Genomic DNA, 21,168 nt, shown 5'->3' with positions numbered 1-21,168 from the left:
CTAATCAGGCATCGGGCAGATAAAGGTACAACCAATATTTTATCGAAGAAATGTCATCTAAATAAAGAAAGGATGAAATATAGCAGCAATTCTTCGTATTCAATATATTCTCTCTTGTTTTAAAAGTAAGTTATAGTATAACTATAAAAACATATTTCATGGAATATTTGCCTTAATTTGTCGCGTTTTATTAATTAACAATTTGAGCAATATGTTTTTACAAATCGTTTGGAAGTTATCATCATTCGAAGTCAGAAAGTTCTAATTCGTCTTTTGGAGCACCGTCAACTTCATCTACATTTCCTCCAGCTTTCCCATCATATTTATTATAAATAATTGTACTTTTATGATAACTTAAAACTTATAGAATGACATCTTATTAGGATTTTAGAGACCTGAAAAGATACAGATTCATCACTTTTTGTTGACCACCAGTTTTTAAAACATGATCAATGTGCGTATCTTACTCGTGATTGACCTAATGCTGCGCATTGTGACGCAGGACGCAGTGCTGTTAAAGCTGTGTGTCTGTTGCTTGACAGTTTAAAGATGATGACTTCTTCGGAAATCGAGGTAGAGAACTTGAGTGAAAAGAATGTGGAAGATTCTGCAATTTTAGAAGTAAGCACAATGGCAGTCGGCGGTGTTATTAAGCAGGAAAGCCGCGATGTCGATTTTCTTTCGAATTGTAGCACGTCCGTCGAGGGTTCTGTGGTGAGGATATAACCTGTAATATCTTTGACAGTCACTGCATTACAACGATACAGAAATAAAAATCATGAGTTTTGCATAATGTCTTACTGTATACAATTAATAGCTTTAATTATTTACACATTTAATATCGTGTTTTATTTAATGCAACTTTTATTTCCAGATAGCTTCTCCCTCCATTGACAGTTTCTCTACTCTACCAGAGCAAGAAATATCAGATTTTCAAACAGATTCTAGAGATCTACAAGTAAAAGTAGACAATCCTCAGAAGCATCTTGAAACGCTTGAAACTTATATTACTTTTCGTATAACAACAAAAGTAAGTTTTATTTCAAGTTTACAGTTATATATCTGTAGAGGATGATAAACCAGCATTGATAAAGAGCATTGATAGAATGATAAACTTTTTGCATCTTTTTAGTCCATGAGACCAGAATTTGAGGAAGGAGAATACATTGTCAGGAGACGTTACAATGATTTTATTTGGTTGCGACAAAAATTAGTGGATTTATATCCTACACATATCATACCAGTGAGCCATTATACATTTCTGGACCATATTAACTCTATGTTTACTTACTTATCCCCAAGATAGTTTTATAACTTATGAGAATGATTAAATATTAATATTATTATTACAGCCAATGCCTGGAAAACATACGTTACTTGCTCAGTTAGATCGTTATTCCAAAGAATTTATCATAGCACGCATGAAGTTGTTACATGTATTTCTTAACAGAGTTGTGAATCATCCAATTCTCAGTTGTGACAAAAATCTGTACATTTTTCTGACTACTAAACCTGCAGTAAAAATATTTTTATCTCTTATATATTTATTTCTTCAATATACTTTTGAATATTGTACTTCGATATCTTTTAGGAATTTCTTATACATCGTAAAAATCGTGGAAATGTTCTTGTTAAAATGACTGATTCTCTGCAAAATATCGCAAGTACATGTACCATGAAACAACGTCATTTTGAATTTGAGCAAATTCGGGATTATTGTACAGCTCTTAGCGAAAAATTAGCAACTGTAGATAAAATAAATCATCGTATACATAAGGAAAGACAAGGTATAACCAAAGATTAATTGACTCGTTATATTAATTACTTTTCATTATGATCTCAATTAAATTATGTTTTATTAGACTACTTGCTGGAATTGCATCAATTACATCCAATTTTCACCTTATGGGCAACTTCAGAGCCAGAATTAGCTTCCTTTCTGTTAGCTATTGCTAAAGCAATAGAATGTAATGCAGTGGCTCATCAGAAACTCTTAGAAAATGTAACGAACGAGGAACGAGAATACATTTCATATGTAGATGCAGTTAGAAATGCTTTATCCCGACGGGACTCAATGCAAATTGAATACGAAATGACCGTTGAAGAATTAGCAAAGAAAAGATTAGAGAAGGATCAGGTGCACTTTACATTTTATTTTTAAATGTAGTTATTATTAATAAATTGCGATATTTTATGATACTAATTATTCAAATAGTTAATGGGTCATACGAGCGGTAATTCCTCAACCCAAAATTGGGGTGGATCGCTTTGGAAGGCAGAATCCCGTGACGAAAAATTAGAAAGACTCGGACAGACTATTCCACGACTAGCAAAGCAAACAGAATTATTGCAAGATCGTGTAGAATGTGCGAACGAAAATCTCCGAAGTGATTTACAAAGGTGGAACGTTGAAAAGCAAATGGATTTGAAAAATATGTTAATTTCAATGGCAGATCGACAAATTCGACATTATCAACAGTGTATGAATGCATGGGAAGAAATTCTCACTGGTTTGAAACTGGATGGAATAGGATCCGAAGTTAGCGTAGGACCACCTATCAAGATTCCTGTTTGAATTCTATAATCTTTCACTTTCGTACATACAGATAGTAATTATCTTATGCATTTATAAAGGTAAGAAACTTAAAGCCATCCTTCGCCAGTAATGACAAATATTTTATTGCATTTAAGAAACTGATCTTTCCAGTTTCATCGTCATTGCTTCAGCAAATTAAATAACTTTATCTCTCAAATCTTAAATGTTTTTTGTAGAAAGTACAATCGGTACTTATATACATTACAATACAGTGATTAGTCGCACACGTTGTGCACATTTATATATGTATTTCAGTTTTTCAGATATAAAAAGGTTTATGGTAAAATGGCTTTATAATACAACACGGTTACGCGAAGTTAACGCGAAAACGTAAATAAATGTATTTAATTCTACAAATCTAACTAGGGCAAATTTTAGCATAAAAAATTAATTAAGAAGTATGTTGAGATATATTTTTCCTTTGCTAATTAATTTTGGGACCAAGTACTAAATAATTTGTTACTAGTTATTCCATTTCTTTGAGACCATATACAATACATTCATTGACAATCAGTTCTTAGTTACTTATATCTGGTAATTACCAAAGTTTATCTATAATATATAGATAATCAATATATAGCGCTAGAATATAATTTACAAAGTTCAAGTAATCTGCTTGTAATATTCGTTGTATTATTATTCAGTACCTTTAGTCTACGTCATTAAGTTTTGAACAATCCATTATAGCGGCACTTAACAATCAACTTATTTAGGTAGTCTCGTGAAAAAAGCACAGTAAGAATCTATACAACGTGTTACATCTGTTGCTATTCACGCTTGTAATTAATAATTTTTTGAAATAGTATCATAAGTGTATGGGGTATGTTTCCAATACATTCAGTATATTGTACACGCTATCTTATTGATGATGAAACTCATAGATTTGTAACACTAAATAAATTATTGTTTGCGACATATCGTTTAGTCGATAATTATTTACTCGATCGAAGAGTAATTTGGCATCGGTGTTATGTAAAATTCCACCAGGTTATCCAAATCATAAAGTCTAGTTATAGATTCGCCTAAAAAATATATCATGTATTTTTTATTTTTTAAAATAATGTTTACTTCATTTGGAACGCTTACCTGCCAAAGTCATTTCATTATGCAAAAATCGTACTGTGTGCGCATATGGTTGTTGTATCTTTTCCCTTAATTTTGGCGCTAAACGTCTAGTCGGGTTCCATAATGGACTACGAAAATTTGGAACGTTCATACAATTTGGCTTCCACGATTCGGTTTTTACTTCTTCCAATGGTAATATATCAGTTATCCTATATTGACTTGTATTAATGTTCCATGTGAATTTGCATCCCACTTCATACTGTGTTCTCTCTTGAGAGCTACATTTCACCAAAATAAGTATTTGAGGTATAATGAAAATTCTTGAACATAAACTAGTACGAACCATTGAGTTTGACTACTAATTTCACTAGCCTGTATCTTCATTATTAATAGACAGATAATGTCACCACTTAACGCGCACACATCTATTATTTCTATATCATAATCACTACAGTGCCAATATTTCTTTTTAAATCTCATACAAATCCAGTCTGCAATATGATGAGAGAACGTTTCAATATCGAAACTTAGTTGATTTATCGAAACGCATGGTACTATCTAAAAATTCAATAATTGTTCAAATTTATCGTATCAATAAAAATTGAATAAAATCATTCAAATTTTAAGCATAATACCAATTTTTCAGCTTTGCTATTGCTAATCATTTGCATTTGAACATAACCAGACCCATGGACATGCATAGGAAGCACACATTGGTAACTCACATATCCTCCTGTTTCCTCATCTGTAAAATGTATATATATGGATGCTTATGCTTGTTTTTGTTTTATCTTAATTACCAAAAAATAATAAAAATTATAATATACCTTCAACATCTGTAATAACTGATATCATTTCATCATCAAGTTCTATGTAACTTCTCTTAAAATGTGCAGTGCATTTTATACTAGGATACTGTAAATTTATTTTTGGAACTAATGGCGAGGAATTAACAGAATACTTATTAGAACGATCCCTACTTATGCCTCCATTGGGTAGTTGATTCTGATTTAATGGACGTAGCACATTCTTTTCCGCTAATAAATTAAAATAACATTATTGACTTCATCTATCAATAAGATCGAAGTGCTCCCTCGATATGGACAATTCAGTTTACCTGAATCGATGATTACATCATTCGACAAACCAATATCCTGAGTAACGCTGAAATCATCCGTTTCACTCTGATCGGAATCCACCCAATGCTTCTTACCGTTTGGCAGTGCGGGTGACATTGTAGGAGAGGACGATATCTGATGTATTGAACAGCCACGATGTTTGAATTGATCCCGTATGTGCTTGAAAGGAACTATGTTCTCCGCATCCTCAGTTTCGTCGCAGAACTCGTATTTCTTATCAGCAAGTCTTCGTTTCCGGAATGAGCTAAGCTTTTCACAAGTCTCTTGCGCTTCGTCCGTGAATTCATACGCCTTTTCAGCTTCGAGGATAAGCTTATGCGTAGCTCTTGTCCTCGACTGTGTCGAATTCACAATGGGAGGAGGAGAATGTAAATTAGATCTTTTGCGTGGACTTGGATGACGAAAGGATCGTGACACAGGAGGTGACATTAACCGCGAAGAACATGAAGAGGATGGACTTATAGAGACCGAATGAAGAGGAGAATTAACAGAACTGACATTACTGTCCTTTGAAGCACCAGGTTGAGGAGAATTAGAACGTTGACTGCGCGTGCTTTTATGACTAGACTCTGAATTCCGAGTTCTCAAGATATCTGAGGGTGGCGTGAGAATTGGCGAAGACCATGTCATAGTCTTGAGATCAGAAGGAAGTCTTTGTGGCGTAGACCGTGGGGAACACGAGGGATGCTTCACTAGTGTGATCAGATCACTACCGATATTGAGTTCCTGGGACATGTCCTCACAGAAGTCCTGTAAGATTTTGTCTCTGACAGAGATCGCTTGCTGTTCGGTTTGTGAGATCGAAGGACTACTGTTTCGACATTTACACTCGATACTGTCGGAACACTCGCACGGCTTAACACCTACGACGTCAGCAGATTTATTTATATCACAGGCACAGTCGCTTTGATTGCTGCTTGAGGTATTTAATGAATCACGACCTAACTTATCATCTAATTTAATTGGTTCTTCTAAAAAGTCATGTTCTATACTCGACTCGCATCGCGGCGATTGATCCACCGCGCATTCGAGTGTGCCTACTTTCTCGTCGGAACTCTCATAACGTTCCACTGTCTTCGTGTAATCCAATTCTTCAACATCACTCATGTCTAACGGCACTGTGTCGGGAATTACAGTATCCTGTTTATCGCTAGACTTCTGGTTTTTTGATTTTGGAATGTCCAAGTCCACCCTGAGCACATGTAAAAAGTTGCCTGTGTTAACTACCACATGATTCCAGTAATTCAAACAGACAGTAGCACGGAACCTAGGATATGGAGAAATTACTTCATAGGTGGTATGGACAGTGAGTCCATGTTGAAGACAATTACACCGTACACAACCATCCCAGTTTGCTGCAAGCTCTGTAAAAAATTAAACGAATATTTTTTAATTCACTGCAATGCATTTTATATGTGTAATGTTATATTACCTTCACCTTCTTCTTCATAGGACGCTGCTACTTTTAAACAGTCCTTACAATTTTCAAGAGATGGTACTGTAGTTATTGTTAAGTACGCTCTATCTGTTGGTTGAAGGTGTAGCCAATTTGTACTAGAAATTTATGTTTATTAATTACTTTTACTTACTTCATAAATTACTTAATTTACTTTGTAAATTTGAAGACTTATCTAATAAATGAAATAATTAAATGAAATCTTACCAAAGACCATGTATCACTAGTTTATTCCTCTCCAGTGGCCATTGAGATATAACAATACTAAGTTCTCTGTAGATAGTGTAATTACCAAAAAGCGTGACTTCTGCAACTTTACGTGCAACATGATTTGGAGTAAAGGCCCACCAATGTAACAAGTATTTGTACAAAGAGGTAGTGCCATTCACATCCATGGTATATGTGTATGTAAGTAAAAACTGACCACATTGTGTCAATCCCATTACAATGTGTCTTCAATAATAATAATTATTGTTATTACAAGATTCTCAATGAAGGAACATTTTCTCATTTTACTACATTTCCTCTGATATAATTTTACACACGCAATAAACATACCCTGCTTCAAGTGCTGATTTTGGCATTACATGTAATAATGGTAAATGTCTCCATGAAGGTACAGTAGCAAACAGTCTTTCGTCTGAGGCATAGTTGTGCGCTGATAAACAACCTCTGATCTGTAAAAATTAACATTTTTTTATAATACTCTCCTCGTCCTTCCTCTCTAATTAACAAATTTTAAGAAATCACTGTTGCTCTTATATTTTTTTAATTTCTATTTCTTATAGGTATCACATAGTCATTAATTCATTTAATTTACAGTAGAGAACAAACAAGAGAGATTAAAAAACTTCATGAGCAAGAACAAAAGCACATTTTTTCTTGCATCCATAAAATATTAAACACTATGTATCATTTAACAACAAGCATACAACACCAAGGAACAACTTAAATTTTCTTCCTGGACATGTCTTAATTGTTTTCCTTTTTTTTCACATTATCACAGAATTTTGGCAGTTATTTGGAGTCTGTCAATTTCATTAACGCTCGTAGCAAGTTGAAGGTTAAGCAACATTACCTCTCTTAAAAATAGCTTCTGTAATAAATGTCTTTTGCTGCGTCGATGAGACAGGCATGGTTTCCGACCTACTATCACGTATTCCGATTTTTCGGAAGTAATATCAGAGACCCATTCATAGCAACAATCTGAGGTAGTATCGGAAGACGATGCGTCCGCCATTTTTAAATAACCCTACTGAGATACTATACGCATACGCGTGAGTATTGAAAGGATTGGAAAATACGTTTCACTCCGGTTTACGAAGCTCTGCCACATGGGTGCACTAGTCGAGTTGTTTGTTATGTTTCCTATAAAAGAAGTATCAATTTAATGTGATGTGGTTTGAAAATAACTTGCAGTCCAAAGAAATTTTGGTAGACGAATAAAACATTGGAATTCCATTATAGTTTTTAACTTTACATCGATATCATGTCATGGAACAAAAATATGCAGCATCTTCATAACTCATAGTGGTTAAATAATTTTGTTACTACTTATTATCAAATTATCGTAATTTATAATATATATTAAAAAGATATGGACATCACGTTGGATGATAGATTGAATGTATTACAACAAATAAGTCAACGAAAACTTGTTGAAATACTGGATGCGATTCCCGGAACCAAAGACTTAGTGATAGAACAGAAACTTATGAAAATTTTGGACAGTTTTGTAGGAGTTTCTGTACTCAAGTAATTATTTTAAATTAATGTGGAATGTTACTTTTTGAATAAATATCAAACGATATTATTTTTTACTTAGACGTTATGGCGTTGAAAAGATTTATAGAATGGAGCAAGGCTTGAAGCTTTCAAATTCTCAACACATCTTTTTGGTTTCAAGTGATTTGATTGCTTGCAAAAGGGTACTAGATCAGATACAGTCAGAAATTCCTTCAAATATTAAACCACATGTACAACCATACCATCATATTCTAGTTACTCCATCTGTACCCACTGTTCTTAATTCAATAATCGAAGAAGAAGGTGAATATTTTATTATGCAATTAAATAATCAATAGTTGTTTCAGTTCCATTAGGGTAAGAATGCAAATGTTTGTTTAGGATTATCTGGATTGGTTACGTTACAGACATTATCTTGGGAATTTATTAGATTAGATGGGAACATCTTATCTTTAGAAAACTGTATGTTTATTGATCTTTACTATCACAAAGATACTACATTACTGCCAGCATTAGGACGTAGCTTATGGTCACTGCAACTTATACTCGGTTCTCCCAAATTAACACTTTCCTTTGGAAAGTACAGTCAGCAAATGTTCAAAATTATGGAGTCAATGAAACACTGTTTAGGCTCCTCTAATATAGAAAATGAAATAGGAGCTTTAATTATAATGGACAGGAATTATGATTTAGTTACGCCACTTTTAACCCCTGTAACTTACGCTGGATTATTACACGAAGTAGTGGAAATAAATGTTGGTACAGGTATTTTGGGCAAATCTCAAGTTAAGCTAGATCCAGATAAAGATCAAATTTACGGGGAAGTAAGAGATACACCATGCAGCGAAGTTTTTCCAATTTTACATGGGAAAGCTAAATCTTTAAAATGTATGTTCTTATATGTTTCTTTTATTAATTTATTTTTCATAAAAGTTAGCAGTATTTTTAATGGTTCATATCAGTGGAACAGAATGCGATACAAACAATGAAGTTATCAGAAATGGAAAGATATGTAGCAACGAGATTACAAAAAACTAGAGATCTAACGCGACAACTTGCTTTTCATATTTCTGCTTGCCAGCTGATAGCAGACACATTAAGTTCTGACTTTCAAACCTTGCAAAAAATAGAGAAATGTATGCTTGAGTGCAGAGAGAGGAAAGAGTGTTTGGGTCATATTGAGAGATATGTAGGTATGTAAATTCTTTTAATAGTCAATAACATTATCTTTTTTCAGATGATTTTATTCATCGCGATCTTACAACTCATTTTTCAGACGATCATCCACTGAGAACCTTACGTTTATTATGTTTATTATCGATTACAAGCGACGGAATTACCCAAAATGAACTGGACTCTATACAAAAACTTTATCTTCACGCTCACGGTTATAAACACATACCGTTATTTTATAAATTGCATAGTATAGGTTTATTGAAGTATAGGTCAGAAAATATTTTACACAAATTACCAAATTGGAATAGTGAATGGAATAATAATGCACAGAAGTTAAAGCTGTTACCCAGTTACTACAAGCAAATGGAGCAAAAAAGCCGTTCGTGTGCAAGTTACGTATTCAATAATGTTTACGTACCATTAATCGTTAGTAATATTATTAATTAAATTAGTTTACTTGATAATGTTTAATATTGAATAGTGTTGACAAAAATTCACATCTCTATAGGCTCAAATATTAAATATTGTTGTGAATCAAGAAAAGGATACTAAGAGTCTTGACGAATTAATAAATTTATCAAACTGCGTCATAAGTGGCCAACGTGGTTCATTATTACCAAAAATGGTAGTGATATGTATCATTGGTGGTATTACCTATGCCGAAATAACTGCTTGTCGGTTTATAGAAAAATCGACTGGGATTCGACTTGTACTAACCTCGGATAATATAATAACAGGTAATAAATTGCTGGAGAAGGTGCAAGATATATGAACATCTTAAAGATGATAATAAAAAATTTGTAACATTTATATATAAAGTAATTATATGCAAATAGTAGCAAACATGGAAGTATAAATATACACTAAAATAGTGATTAATTATTTATATAATGTTATTTTCGACATTATTCACATGAGTGTGTATACACGGTACAATGATAATTCACTGTTAAACGCTCACATAAACAATATTCAATGTTTTCTGATTTTTAATAATTTCGATTTTCTTCTCGATTACGATCCCGATCACGGTCCCGTCTCTGACGGCCCCAATCTTGTCCCTGTCGATTGTAATTTTGCCTATCACGGAAGTTTCCTTGATTTCCTCTTGAGAAGAAGTTTCCTGTGACGTAAGACGTTCATCATCATCAGTATTTTACAATCATTTACAATACAAATCATTTTACAATTTTACAATCATTTAAAATTGCTTAAAGTTTTAATAGCTTACCTTGTTTCATTTCGAAAATACGTTCATTAGAATCGACAAAGTTGTTTACTTTATCGGTAAGCTGCAATGCTAGAGATTGTAAACGACTTGGTTCGCTACGATGCATCACAACCGTTTCTGTTGGATCATCTAAAGAGGCCATAAGTTCCTCGTTGATAATCATTTTACTAATGATGGAATGAACAACAGGTCGCTTCAGTTGAAACATCTCTGCCAATTTTGGCATAGAAATCGAATCATAGACGTGGGAATACGTGAACAAGTACGTTCTTAAAGCCTCTTCTTTGATTAATCTTGTGAGCATGTCACGAACTTTGTCCGCTTGGTAAAAGAGGTCCCACACTTTAGCATTCATTTTTTCGTTAATGATAAAATTATTGCAAGCCAACCAATTTCCATTGCGCATCGCTTTTGCCGCCGCGACAACGTGTTCTCTCATAGATTCTGGAGGTCCAACCAAAGACTGACGTTCACTTGATCTCAACTGTTGATAAAATGTCTTGGAAATCATTCTTCTCCTCGCATCAAATTCATGTGCAGCCATGTACGGAATTTCAATGAGCATGGCAGAAACTAAATAAACACACTCAAGGAGTTCCAAATTGATATGCATATGGAATGGCATTTGCCTTTGTTTTTCGATTTTTTCTTGTTCTTTGCTGCGTTCATGTTGTCTTTGAGGAAGAAGACCTTGTGCCAAAAGTTCCTTTACTTTACCAGTCACCATTAAATCAACTAAACAATTGTGTGCGTCTTTAATATTTGCGTGACGGAATGCACATAAACCCAAATGAGCAATAGTTCTGTTGTATAAAATCTGTAATTGGAAATAGAGGGGAAAAAATTGATAAGAATATGGAAAAGCATAATTTCATTATAAAGGATACAAACTTGTGTAGCTGGATCGGAATGCTGAATGGTTTCTTGTAAATGAGACATCAGAATAAGATCACGTGCTTGAAACCAGTTATCGTGAAGAGCATGATGATAAACATGAGAAAGAATCGCACGAGTTCTAAGTCTGTCTGTCCCGTCATGAGCATAAACGTATTTACAAAGCTTCTCCATAACTTGAACAGATGTTGCAACGTCTAGACCAAGTTCTCCCTGAATATGTATATATTATATTCTTAGATTTTTATCTGTAAAATATTAATGATTATATACTTACTTCTTTTTGTTTAAGAACATTTGGATCAAATTTATAATATAGATGTTCAATTTTACGTAGGTATACGCGGCAAAGTTCAGAAACTGTGCCTTGCCTTTCTAAATATTCTTGAACTTTATCTATTATCATGGACACTTGTTTCTCATCTTTCAACCTAAAAAGATGGTGAATATTTTCGTCTACATTTTCAATTTACTAATTTATTTAACCCCTTCACGTACTTTAATGAGTCATAATCGCTGTACAGTACGGGAAGGGGTTAAATATATATACATACCTTTCTACATATTCATTACTGTGTGGATCGCATTCCTTTAATAACTTAGTAAATTCTTCATCTAAACGTTCTACTAACGTTAGCACACATCCATGTATTTTATAAGGCGGAGTTTCGTACTCTTCTGCATCCTCAGATACCACTTCAGCGATAACCATATCTTTCGTATTCAGAAGCATATCGAGCATTTCTGTGATACGTTCTAATATTCTGCAAAAAAATTATTTATTAATTCATAAATTGGGATGGTTTCATATTCTAAGAATTTAGAATATAATACCTACTTTGACCAATATTCAGGTTTCATTGCATCTGATACTTTTGGGTTATAATCGAAAATAGAGGACACGATAGAAAATTTAATTTTTACAGCTACTGCTGGTCCAAGATTATGAGTATCGGCTATGGATTGCAGTTCGTGTAAAAGTTCAATTTGTTCCCTTCGATCGGTACGTTTTTTACCGCGAGCCGCGATGATCTCAGAAAGTTTCTTCAAGACAGCAGCCACATTAATTTCTGCATCCTTCGCAAACATTTTCGGCTTTTCAGATGGAATGGCTACACCGCCTTTGACAGTTTCCCATTCACCTTCTTCGTCGTCTTCATCTTTCTTCTTCTTTCGTTCCTTTTCTTTACGTTCCTTTCGCTGTTCCTTTCGTTTTGTCTTATCTTCTTCTTCCTCTTTATCTGTCACTCTATTTCAGAATATGCCAATATTAATATTACATTAATTAATTATTACTTCCATCTATTTGTGTGAATGGGTTAAACATACTTTTTGATAAACCGTTCACGTATATTTTGATATTGACCTTCATCCTCACTACTTGTACTCTCACTATCTGAAGAACTACCCCAGTCAGATTCACTTTCACTACCTTCTTCTCCATCAGCCATGCTTTTCTGTAAAAGTATGATCTTGTTAATATAAAGAAAAGGAAGTCACAAAATATTTTATTACATATAACAAACCTTAAATTTAGAAGTATCTGGTTCACTTGCTTCTGATCCAGCCTTTTTGAAAGGAACTGCACTGTCCTCCTCTTCCTCAGATTCTATAACTTCCTCAGCTAGAAGATTTTAAACAATGATTAATTTTTATTTTAAATAATTAATTTAAAACATCAGTAAATATTATTGAATTATTATTGAATACTATCAGTGAAATTGACTCACGTTTTTCCTCCTCCTCATCATCATCCTGATCTGGATTTTCTCTGAATTTTGCTATATCTTCTTCAAAATCTTTGTTATATTTACGAAGTTTCTGACGCAGTGAAGTCAATGACTTTGAATTGTTTTTTGACATATTTTTACGACCCTCGCGATCTTCCCATACTTCATTGATGAAATCTTCCATTTCTACTAAACATCTGATGTAAAAACGTGGTGTTTGACCACCTTCTTCTTTTGCTATTACAGGCAGAGCTTTTTGATAAGCACGCATTAAATCCTCAAAACCTATAGTTACAATATGATGATTTCAATTAAATGAATACTTTATGAATAATTTATTTTTGTTTAATATCATTAAACTTTGTAAGCACTTACTGGACAACATGCTGCTCATATCTTTGATCTTTTTATAATTTCTTATGAGCTTGATGAGATTTGCAATCTCTTCGTATCTTTTTTCTTTGGTTGATCGTACAACCCTCTTAGTTTCTTCTTCTTCATCACTGAACTGAAAAAATTTTACATTATGTAATGCAAATTTTGTATGTTTGCCATAGTATAAAAAAGGAAATAATGAAATATTATAATGCTTAAATTTACCGTGAAAGCTGTAGTTGGTGCTCGTTGAACCTGCTCCTCTTCGGAAGCACTATCAGATTCAGAATCTGATCCAGTAGCAAAGAAACGACTCATGTTTAGAAAAATACTGTGTCAGAAAAAAGGAACAAATTTAGTAAATGTCTAATACTTGAAAAGGTGATATATAAATGTATATACTTTATTATTAATAAAAATTTTTACATATATTTATTTATAAAATTTCATAATATAATATGATAATATTATGTGAATTGTGCATGTAATTAGAAAATCTGCTCTGTATATGCGATAATTCTTAAGCACATGGTACAATAGTTTGATTAGTATTAGTTTACGTTGAGCACGCATTGCTATTAACAAAAATGATGTAAAAGTATATAAATTTTATTTATTCATTTATAAACTTACGTATTACAAAATTGATCGTTTTTTTCCCTTCAAATGGTTAAACTGCCACAGGTTATAATGACAACGCCATTAAAGGCTGATACATCATAAAATTGCTGTGATGAAAAGTGTTCCAAAAAAAGTGATGGAAAGTTTTCAAATTCTCCTTGATGTTTTTTTTTATTCAAATTATTATTAGGACAAAAATTTGATTAGTTATCGCACTAGTAATTAGTATTAAATAATAATTAATCTAAAATTAAATTGGATTTTTAAACCATTTTGGATGCGTTTTGGAACGTGTATATACTAATTTCCTGGGATCATTATTACAAATGCGGCCCTTCTGTTGGTAGTTTTAAAGGGAGTAGGACTGTTGCACGAAGGGAATAAACCGATTGGGTTAGTACGTATATATTTTTGTTACAAAGATGTAAGTTTCATAATAATATAAAATGACTGTGTATAAACATAGGAATATCATATAATATCTCATGAAATATTACGCTTACTATTTTTCAGTCTTCTAGGAATATACACAAGTATACTTCAAAACATTCGACAATGTCTACTATTGCACAGTTTAAAGAGTAAGTAAAGACCGAGAATATATAATGTCGCGCTTCATTTAATTTATTAAATGTTACTTTTTTAATAAACAGAAATAATATATACCGTGGAATGATCGACCTCTTTCTTTAAATAATGTTCAAAATTCTTAAATATTCTTTATATCTTTTAATAATCGTTTTAATTTTATATTGACCCTATGTTTTTAATATTTTTTTATGGGGTTACATAATTGACTTGGTGAAAGATGATATGGCTTTAGTTTATGTGATTATGATTATGGTTTATTAAATTATTCCGTGCAATATTAAATACATAGATGTTTCAGACATGCAAAAATGCAAACTGCCAAAGAACTTTATAGTGGGAAACAATACAAAGAAGCATTAAAAGAGTACAGTGAACTTATTGGTAAGTATTTGTTCAATTAGAAATTTAATGTTATGACCTTATGGATCAATAAAATAAATATCATTTTAGAATTATATCCAAATACACCACTACTTTATGCAAACAGAGCTGCATGTTACATGATGCTTGACAAATATCCTCCTGCCTTGAAAGATGCAAAGAAATGTATTGAATTGGATCCAAAAGTATACAAAGTACGTTAGACATAAAGATACATAAAAATACATTTAAAGAAATGAACATTCTTTTAATTCAATTCATTTACGTTTAGGCTTATGTAAGAATTATAAAATGTTGCCTGATTTTGGGTGACATAGTTCAAGCTGAGACTACTTTATCTAAGTTATTAGAGATTGATCCCGAAAATAAAGGCATTACCACAGAGAAAAAAGACTTAGAATATGTGAAAAAATTTCTTAAAGATGCAGATGCTGCATATAATGCTAAAGATTATCGTAAGGTTTGTGGCTCAACTTCTAAATGAACATGTACTTAGTAATATAGATAATAGTGTTTAACATATAATACTTACAGGTTGTATATTGTATGGATCGTTGCTGTGATGTGAGTAATCGTTGCACAAGATTTAAATTAACTAAAGCAGAATGTTTGGTATTCTTGGGGAGGTATCAGGAAGCACAGGAAATAGCAAAGTAATTGCTTTTTTCATGAACCTAAAGTAATCAAAATTATTTTATATTCAATATCAATGATATTTCAGTGATATCTTACATCTTGATAAGCAAAATGCAGATGCTATATATGTTCGTGCTATGTGCCTATATTTCCAAGATAATATTGACAGAGCATTTGCACACTTCCAACAAGTACTTAGATTGGCTCCAGACCATGCTAAAGCATTAGAAATATATAAGCGAGCTAAGAATTTGAAAAAAAAAAAGGAAGAAGGAAATGCTGCTTATGAAATGGAACAATATTTGAAAGCATATCAATTATATACAGAAGCTTTGACTATAGATCCTCAAAATATAGTTACAAATGCAAAACTCCATTTTAATAAAGCAATGGTCGCAGCAAAGGTATTATATTTTCATATTTTACTAAAATCGATTTTATAAAAATTACTAATATTTTCACTTAACCCTATAGTTAAATCGATTAAATGAATCGGTAACAGAATGTACGGAAGCATTGAAACTCGATGAAAAGTATCTTAAAGCACTCTTGAGAAGAGCAGCTTCTTATATGGAGCTCAAAGAATATGAAAAAGCTGTTCGTGATCTTGAAAAAGCGTATAAAATGGATAAAAGTTCAGGTAAAGAAGATACACATTTTACTTACAAAAATAAACACTTTTATAATAACATTAATTTATTAAATATTGACAGATAACAAACGATTATTAATGGAAGCTAAGTTGGCATTAAAAAAATCAAAAAGGAAAGATTACTACAAAATTTTAGGTATTGATAAGAATGCATCTACTGATGATATCAAAAAAGCATATAGGAAACGAGCGATGGTACATCATCCTGGTGAGCTTGAAAATGCGTTTCTATTCAGTTTATTTTAATTATGTTAATCTGTCTTTACGTCATTATGTACAGACCGACATCCTAACGCAACGGAAGGAGAAAAGAAAGAACAAGAAAAGAAGTTTAAAGAAGTTGGAGAAGCCTATGGTATTCTATCTGATCCTAAGAAACGGTCGCGTTACGATAGTGGACACGACATTGATGATGCTGAAGGTGGATTCCAAGGTACGCACAATCCGTAAATTTATGTTGGTATAAGATTTTAGACATATTTCAGTATATGTGGTATAATAATTAACTTTTTTTCTATATAGATATCGATCCAAATGTAGTGTTTCAAACATTCTTTCAACATGATGGTTATCAATTTCGTACAGACGGTTATACTTTTCACTTTGGTTAACAGCATTCCAAGGATGTTTTCTTCTACTGTCTTAATGTTTCAAAAGATCATTTCATTCTAGAGATGAATATATTGGATTTGTTTATCTTCCATTCATAGCACATCCCGTATTATCAGGTAGCATAAATAATATATATAAAACCTATTAGAGAGATATAGTTTTATATATTTATTTAAATAACTGTAAATATGTCTTATATGGTATTCTGATATATATGTAGAGTTTTTTGCAGTAAGTGTGAATGAATATTGAAAATCATATCAGTGATCTTCAATAGATATGTTTCTGACAAAGTATATACTTGTATTGATATATGTACTTATGAAAATTACGTTATAAGTTATTTTCCCTTACTCTATTCAGTGATGTTAAAAAGTATGCTAAATATCACAGCAATTAATCAATTTCCTCAAGTTACTTCATATATTATATAATGTTTGAATTATCTTTGGAATGATAAATGATCTTATACACGTCTTTCTGTAGAAATATATATTACATTGAATCTCGTTATATTAAGCAATAAATTCTTGAAAAAGCATACGATCTTCATTTATAGTTACTGAAGCATAGAGTTAAGGAAATAACTGAATAAAATAAGAAAAATTATATTAAACTTGAGTATTACTTCGGGATTTAAAAAACAAGAAAATATGTTAAATATCTTATTTATTCCTTGACCAAAAAATAACATTGTTTATACAGTATAATCGTTAAAATAAAAGATCTTGCTCGCTATTTCATTGCTTTATTTATGTAGATACAAATTTTATTTTAAAAAAACATTAGTCATTTAAAATAAATTATCCAGTAATGACTACTTTTTTCTCCGAAGATAATAAGATTTCGGACGCAACTAGTTCTTCAGTTGTGTCTGTTATTTTTATTTCATTTTTGCACGCATCTAATGTTAATATCTAACGTGATTAATTATATTCTTTAAGTACGTATATAAGGCACGCTATAATCGTCACAGCTTAAAAATACAAAAAGATACAAAATTCCGGAAATTACATAAATCTGAGTTGGCTGAATCAAATAGCTCAAACTTAACGCACACAAGTAAAACACATTTATCTAAAACTCACATAAAAATATGCAATAGCACCTATGTAGTTATACTTTTAACAAATACACGTGTATATCTAATATTTTATTAAAAATTGAAAGTTTACAGTTATTAAACAATTTTTCTAACATTTATAATGCAAATTTTCAATCATCGCTATATAAGATAGCACATTTTCATCTTAAATGTTTTTGGAGCTTTGTATCTTTTATGCTAATATTATTGAGCATGAAAGTACTATTTAAAAATATACTATGTTAGGTTTTTGAAGTACTTCGATTTTAGTTTAAGTAACTGATTCATAAAAAATAAGTAATAAATTAAGAAACTTTCCTCCTCCTGTTATTGTACAGTTTATATACTATAGCACTTCGTACTTTGTAAATCGAATATGGTGTTTGCAATCTTACACATACAGCATAAGTACTTACACATTCAAGCAATACTATGCTTAATGATATATACATATATACAAATAATCTACTAAAATCCTGAATTAATTTTGTGCTATAATAGAATATAATATTGAGACTATTTATTTGATTCGTTGTAGGATGCCCTACCCGCCAATTCAAGTAAGTAACGATCAGGATGATCTTTCCAATCTTTAGCAGTTAGTTTAACGGTCCTCTGCTTTTCTGCTTCCTTCACTTGCCACTTTTTAATTTCCAATTGACGTTCCCTGTAAAATATTTCAAATTAATTTTTTTATTGAAATCTATTCATCTTTATATAAGAGAGAAAACAAAAACAAAAGATACCTTAATTTCATATCTCCACAACCCCAAACTTCTAAGCTAGCAATTGGATAAGGTGCACCTGCTATACTGACTGAATGGAATGATTCATCTATACTAATATACGGCGAGCGGGGATTACTTCCGAACCGTAATCCATGAGGATAACCTCTGATACCAGTATTCAAGTATAATACTTTAGCTCCCTTTTCAATAACCCTATATGAAGGAAACAATTCAATGCCCATCGAATCTTCGTCGCCCCAATACAGATGACTTTCACGCCATTCTATCGCTGAACATATGCAGTATGTAGGACGCGAAGTATCTCCATCTGGATTAGCAATCCGTATGAATAAAAGAGTGGGTCCTCTATATCCTAATACATGGTAAAGAAATCGATTAGCTCCTGTTCCATGTTCTGAGCTATTGTACAATAATGTCCAGTGTCTAGGACACACATTGCCCATTCTCTTAGCTATGAGTGCATGAGTAACATCTTTTGGTGAATCATCTGTCTAAACATATATTTATCTTATTATTTTACAATTCAGTGAAGTATATATCAAATTTCAAATGAAAATATACCTGAAGATAACATTCGGGTAGTGTGCTTGATAATAACCACACGTAGCTCATAGGTAACAAAACTTGGGGAAAACATAAAGAATCTGGTTGCTCCAATATAGGTGTTGGTATCTCCAAATGTGGTTGTGGTTGTTCTTTGGATAAAAGAGCTTTACCATTTCTGTAAGCAGTTGTTAGTACATGTATTATATATCGATGAGGGCCATATATTAGACGTGGACAATGTTGCCAGATCCAGTTGCTCACATAACTCACAGACAAAGTATGTTTGCCATGAAACTGTAATACACATTCTATAGTTTTAGTTTCGTATAGGTTTCGGTTAATAATGCTAATAAATATTAAATTTACTAACACACGATGATACAGCTGAATCGATTATTTGACCTTTATAAATACAGGGAGAGGTTCCACTACTATCCATAGCAATACTATAAGAAATGTTCAATAAAGCCTTCAATCCATCAGGATTTATGCTTCCATCTCCTTTTATATCAGAATACATCTTCACATAATTCTCCAATACAGTTTGATCACTCATTACAGAAAGGAACTTCTCTGCTTGTTGTTTGAAAGAATTGGCACTCAAGTGCGTAGTATTAACATTGGCAGCATGATGGAGATAATTGAATAATTTTTCACCTAACTCTGGATAATTGGGAAAGAGATAGCGTTGAAATATAGATATTGTTATCCCATTTATACGTTCCTGTTCGTGAGTTAAATGAGACAAAATCTGCAAAATGAACAATCTAACTAATACATGCTTTCTAAAATTAATTTTAATAAATATTAAATCTTAATAAATCTTAATAGATATTATTAATGTTGATAAATCTGCAAACTAGAAAGTAATAGTATCTTATTTTATTAACGTGGAAAGAAGTGACAAACAGCTTTATATTTATTCACATTTTTGGGAAAAGACCAGAAATGATCTAAACTAATTTTTGCAACGCAAAAATATTATTTACAAAAAACATATTACATCAGCAACATGACATCGTAGGTTATACGAATTATAAAGATTGTCAAAGAAAAAGTGGATCGAAAATAAATTAGTTAAGAAATAATTTGCATATTATTTGTGAACCATACAAGTCAATTTGCGTTTTTAAAATGTGAAACAAATATTTGTGACGATTAATGATTTTCAAAAGACGATCGACATACTTCTGCGATATATCGAATATACCTGTGTCGTTCGATTTACAACAAAATAGTAATTACAAATTGACCCTATACCTTCGCTAGACTTTCAATTGGAAAGAACTGCATGTGCGAATTACTTTCTAATTCAGTCCCTGAGGAACTTTTCGAAAGATTGTTTGCGTTTGCATTATCACCAACATGAACCACAGCATCAGCCTTCTTGGTGGATACATGTCCACCACGTGTTGCTTGATTACCCATTTCTACCAGTTTAATATTAAAGTATTAACAAATTCACTCTCTTATCTAAACATACCATCACTCACAACAACAAACATGCATACAACCATATGCAACTTTTTAGAATATTGTCACGAATGATACGAAAGCAAGTGTTGCATTCGCGACAAATCGAATCCCACCCGCCCCTCCAAATAATTTCCCTTTTAAGTATGTTCTATTAACTGTTCACTAGATTATGTTCGAAAATCGGATTGGTTAGTCAGAACTCAGGGAAGATAAAGCCGAATTTACACCTTTTCACTTTGGATGATTATAGCGAATGATTTATCGAAAAATAATATTTTCAGTTACGTTTTATCGTGAAGTGACCAATCAACAAAGTAAAGCTTATTTTGAATGAATTGAATAAAGCCAAATTTACATCTTTTTCACGGTAAATGTGAATAATGAAAGCCGGAGTATTTATACCAGATCAATG

The 21,168-nt window shown here is 32.1% G+C and overlaps 6 protein-coding genes across 13 annotated transcripts; 3 read left to right on the top strand and 3 right to left on the bottom strand.

The window, feature by feature from the left end:
* The first annotated feature begins 464 nt into the window (after positions 1 to 464).
* LOC100652261 (sorting nexin-7-like) lies at positions 465 to 3,511 on the top strand. Of its 2 annotated transcripts, XR_002308524.2 has the most exons (8): positions 465 to 714; positions 875 to 1,030; positions 1,133 to 1,243; positions 1,353 to 1,517; positions 1,592 to 1,787; positions 1,863 to 2,137; positions 2,216 to 2,634; positions 2,852 to 3,511. XR_002308524.2 is itself a non-coding variant. In XM_003401663.3 (7 exons), exons 1-7 carry the CDS (start codon positions 550 to 552, stop codon positions 2,573 to 2,575), a joined length of 1,428 nt encoding a protein of 475 aa, XP_003401711.1. In that variant the 5' UTR covers positions 466 to 549; the 3' UTR covers positions 2,576 to 3,511. The 2 variants fall into 2 exon arrangements, 1 of the variants encoding a protein (XP_003401711.1); XM_003401663.3 differs by having other exon boundaries at positions 466 to 714; positions 2,216 to 3,511.
* On the bottom strand, positions 2,656 to 7,496 carry LOC100644504. Of its 2 annotated transcripts, none has more exons than XM_020867245.2 (10): positions 7,335 to 7,496; positions 6,815 to 6,933; positions 6,464 to 6,709; positions 6,233 to 6,354; positions 4,779 to 6,164; positions 4,489 to 4,698; positions 4,297 to 4,406; positions 4,005 to 4,219; positions 3,683 to 3,939; positions 2,656 to 3,618 (listed from the first exon to the last, which is right to left on the bottom strand). In XM_020867245.2, the coding sequence occupies exons 1-10, from the start codon at positions 7,494 to 7,496 to the stop codon at positions 3,533 to 3,535; spliced, it is 2,913 nt and encodes a 970-aa protein (XP_020722904.1). In that variant the 3' UTR covers positions 2,656 to 3,532. The 2 variants fall into 2 exon arrangements, with proteins under 2 accessions (XP_020722904.1, XP_020722905.1); XM_020867246.2 differs by having other exon boundaries at positions 6,239 to 6,354.
* A 234-nt stretch (positions 7,497 to 7,730) lies between these two features.
* Positions 7,731 to 10,158, top strand: LOC100651974 (vacuolar protein sorting-associated protein 33B). Its single transcript, XM_003401660.4, has 6 exons — positions 7,731 to 8,011; positions 8,082 to 8,305; positions 8,384 to 8,890; positions 8,965 to 9,195; positions 9,279 to 9,604; positions 9,687 to 10,158. The coding sequence occupies exons 1-6, from the start codon at positions 7,854 to 7,856 to the stop codon at positions 9,948 to 9,950; spliced, it is 1,710 nt and encodes a 569-aa protein (XP_003401708.1). The 5' UTR covers positions 7,731 to 7,853; the 3' UTR covers positions 9,951 to 10,158.
* Positions 10,048 to 14,158, bottom strand: LOC100651858 (eukaryotic translation initiation factor 3 subunit C). Its single transcript, XM_003401659.4, has 12 exons — positions 14,042 to 14,158; positions 13,634 to 13,739; positions 13,409 to 13,541; positions 13,034 to 13,318; positions 12,830 to 12,927; positions 12,633 to 12,760; positions 12,142 to 12,552; positions 11,858 to 12,067; positions 11,581 to 11,734; positions 11,301 to 11,516; positions 10,410 to 11,226; positions 10,048 to 10,301 (listed from the first exon to the last, which is right to left on the bottom strand). Exons 2-12 carry the CDS (start codon positions 13,724 to 13,726, stop codon positions 10,168 to 10,170), a joined length of 2,679 nt encoding a protein of 892 aa, XP_003401707.2. The 5' UTR covers positions 13,727 to 13,739; positions 14,042 to 14,158; the 3' UTR covers positions 10,048 to 10,167.
* Positions 14,159 to 14,293: 135 nt separating this feature from the next.
* LOC100651622 (dnaJ homolog subfamily C member 7) lies at positions 14,294 to 17,639 on the top strand. Of its 5 annotated transcripts, none has more exons than XM_048413274.1 (11): positions 14,294 to 14,422; positions 14,543 to 14,610; positions 14,919 to 15,001; positions 15,071 to 15,195; positions 15,273 to 15,461; positions 15,536 to 15,654; positions 15,723 to 16,041; positions 16,112 to 16,277; positions 16,351 to 16,497; positions 16,570 to 16,722; positions 16,812 to 17,639. In XM_048413274.1, exons 2-11 carry the CDS (start codon positions 14,585 to 14,587, stop codon positions 16,898 to 16,900), a joined length of 1,416 nt encoding a protein of 471 aa, XP_048269231.1. In that variant the 5' UTR covers positions 14,294 to 14,422; positions 14,543 to 14,584; the 3' UTR covers positions 16,901 to 17,639. The 5 variants fall into 5 exon arrangements, with proteins under 5 accessions (XP_048269231.1, XP_048269229.1, XP_048269230.1 ...); XM_048413272.1 differs by having other exon boundaries at positions 14,910 to 15,001; XM_048413273.1 differs by having other exon boundaries at positions 14,320 to 14,453.
* On the bottom strand, positions 17,634 to 20,867 carry LOC100651738. 2 transcript variants are annotated; one of them, XM_003401658.4, is made up of 5 exons: positions 20,541 to 20,867; positions 19,651 to 20,031; positions 19,296 to 19,574; positions 18,732 to 19,225; positions 17,634 to 18,652 (listed from the first exon to the last, which is right to left on the bottom strand). In XM_003401658.4, the coding sequence occupies exons 1-5, from the start codon at positions 20,706 to 20,708 to the stop codon at positions 18,502 to 18,504; spliced, it is 1,473 nt and encodes a 490-aa protein (XP_003401706.2). In that variant the 5' UTR covers positions 20,709 to 20,867; the 3' UTR covers positions 17,634 to 18,501. The 2 variants fall into 2 exon arrangements, with proteins under 2 accessions (XP_003401706.2, XP_012173077.2); XM_012317687.3 differs by having other exon boundaries at positions 20,764 to 20,863.
* Positions 20,868 to 21,168: the final 301 nt, after the last annotated feature.

This window comes from Bombus terrestris, chromosome 16, assembly GCF_910591885.1.
Source record: "Bombus terrestris chromosome 16, iyBomTerr1.2, whole genome shotgun sequence".
Taxonomy (NCBI): Eukaryota; Metazoa; Arthropoda; class Insecta; order Hymenoptera; family Apidae; genus Bombus; species Bombus terrestris.
The sequence above is the reverse complement of the archived record's forward strand: the minus strand, read 5'-3'. Positions and strand labels throughout refer to the sequence as shown.

What these genes read in the sequence shown, in the direction of transcription:
- LOC100644504 (XM_020867245.2), bottom strand. Translation starts at nt 7,496, where the DNA reads ATGGCGGACGCATCGTCTTCCGATACTACCTCAGATTGTTGCTATGAA. An exon ending in CTATGAAGAAGAAGGTGAAG is followed by an intron (nt 6,165 to 6,232) that starts GTAATATAACAT and finishes AATTTTTTACAG; the next exon opens with AGCTTGCAGCAAACTGGGAT. An exon ending in ATTAGTAGTCAAACTCAATG is followed by an intron (nt 3,940 to 4,004) that starts GTTCGTACTAGT and finishes GGTGAAATGTAG; the next exon opens with CTCTCAAGAGAGAACACAGT.
- LOC100651622 (XM_048413272.1), top strand. Translation starts at nt 14,585, where the DNA reads ATGTCTACTATTGCACAGTTTAAAGA. An exon ending in ACTATTGCACAGTTTAAAGA is followed by an intron (nt 14,611 to 14,909) that starts GTAAGTAAAGAC and finishes TTAAATACATAG; the next exon opens with ATGTTTCAGACATGCAAAAA. An exon ending in TGGATCCAAAAGTATACAAA is followed by an intron (nt 15,196 to 15,272) that starts GTACGTTAGACA and finishes ATTTACGTTTAG; the next exon opens with GCTTATGTAAGAATTATAAA.
- LOC100651858 (XM_003401659.4), bottom strand. Translation starts at nt 13,726, where the DNA reads ATGAGTCGTTTCTTTGCTACTGGATCAGATTCTGAATCTGATAGTGCT. An exon ending in CACCAACTACAGCTTTCACG is followed by an intron (nt 13,542 to 13,633) that starts GTAAATTTAAGC and finishes AAATTTTTTCAG; the next exon opens with TTCAGTGATGAAGAAGAAGA. An exon ending in CAGATACTTCTAAATTTAAG is followed by an intron (nt 12,761 to 12,829) that starts GTTTGTTATATG and finishes ATACTTTTACAG; the next exon opens with AAAAGCATGGCTGATGGAGA.
- LOC100651974 (XM_003401660.4), top strand. Translation starts at nt 7,854, where the DNA reads ATGGACATCACGTTGGATGATAGATTGAATGTATTACAACAAATAAGT. An exon ending in GTAGGAGTTTCTGTACTCAA is followed by an intron (nt 8,012 to 8,081) that starts GTAATTATTTTA and finishes TTTTTTACTTAG; the next exon opens with ACGTTATGGCGTTGAAAAGA. An exon ending in GAAAGCTAAATCTTTAAAAT is followed by an intron (nt 8,891 to 8,964) that starts GTATGTTCTTAT and finishes GGTTCATATCAG; the next exon opens with TGGAACAGAATGCGATACAA.
- LOC100652261 (XM_003401663.3), top strand. Translation starts at nt 550, where the DNA reads ATGATGACTTCTTCGGAAATCGAGGTAGAGAACTTGAGTGAAAAGAAT. An exon ending in CTTTTCGTATAACAACAAAA is followed by an intron (nt 1,031 to 1,132) that starts GTAAGTTTTATT and finishes GCATCTTTTTAG; the next exon opens with TCCATGAGACCAGAATTTGA. An exon ending in TATACATAAGGAAAGACAAG is followed by an intron (nt 1,788 to 1,862) that starts GTATAACCAAAG and finishes ATGTTTTATTAG; the next exon opens with ACTACTTGCTGGAATTGCAT.
- LOC100651738 (XM_003401658.4), bottom strand. Translation starts at nt 20,708, where the DNA reads ATGGGTAATCAAGCAACACGTGGTGGACATGTATCCACCAAGAAGGCT. An exon ending in CAATTGAAAGTCTAGCGAAG is followed by an intron (nt 20,032 to 20,540) that starts GTATAGGGTCAA and finishes TTCATTTTGCAG; the next exon opens with ATTTTGTCTCATTTAACTCA. An exon ending in TGTGGAGATATGAAATTAAG is followed by an intron (nt 18,653 to 18,731) that starts GTATCTTTTGTT and finishes AATATTTTACAG; the next exon opens with GGAACGTCAATTGGAAATTA.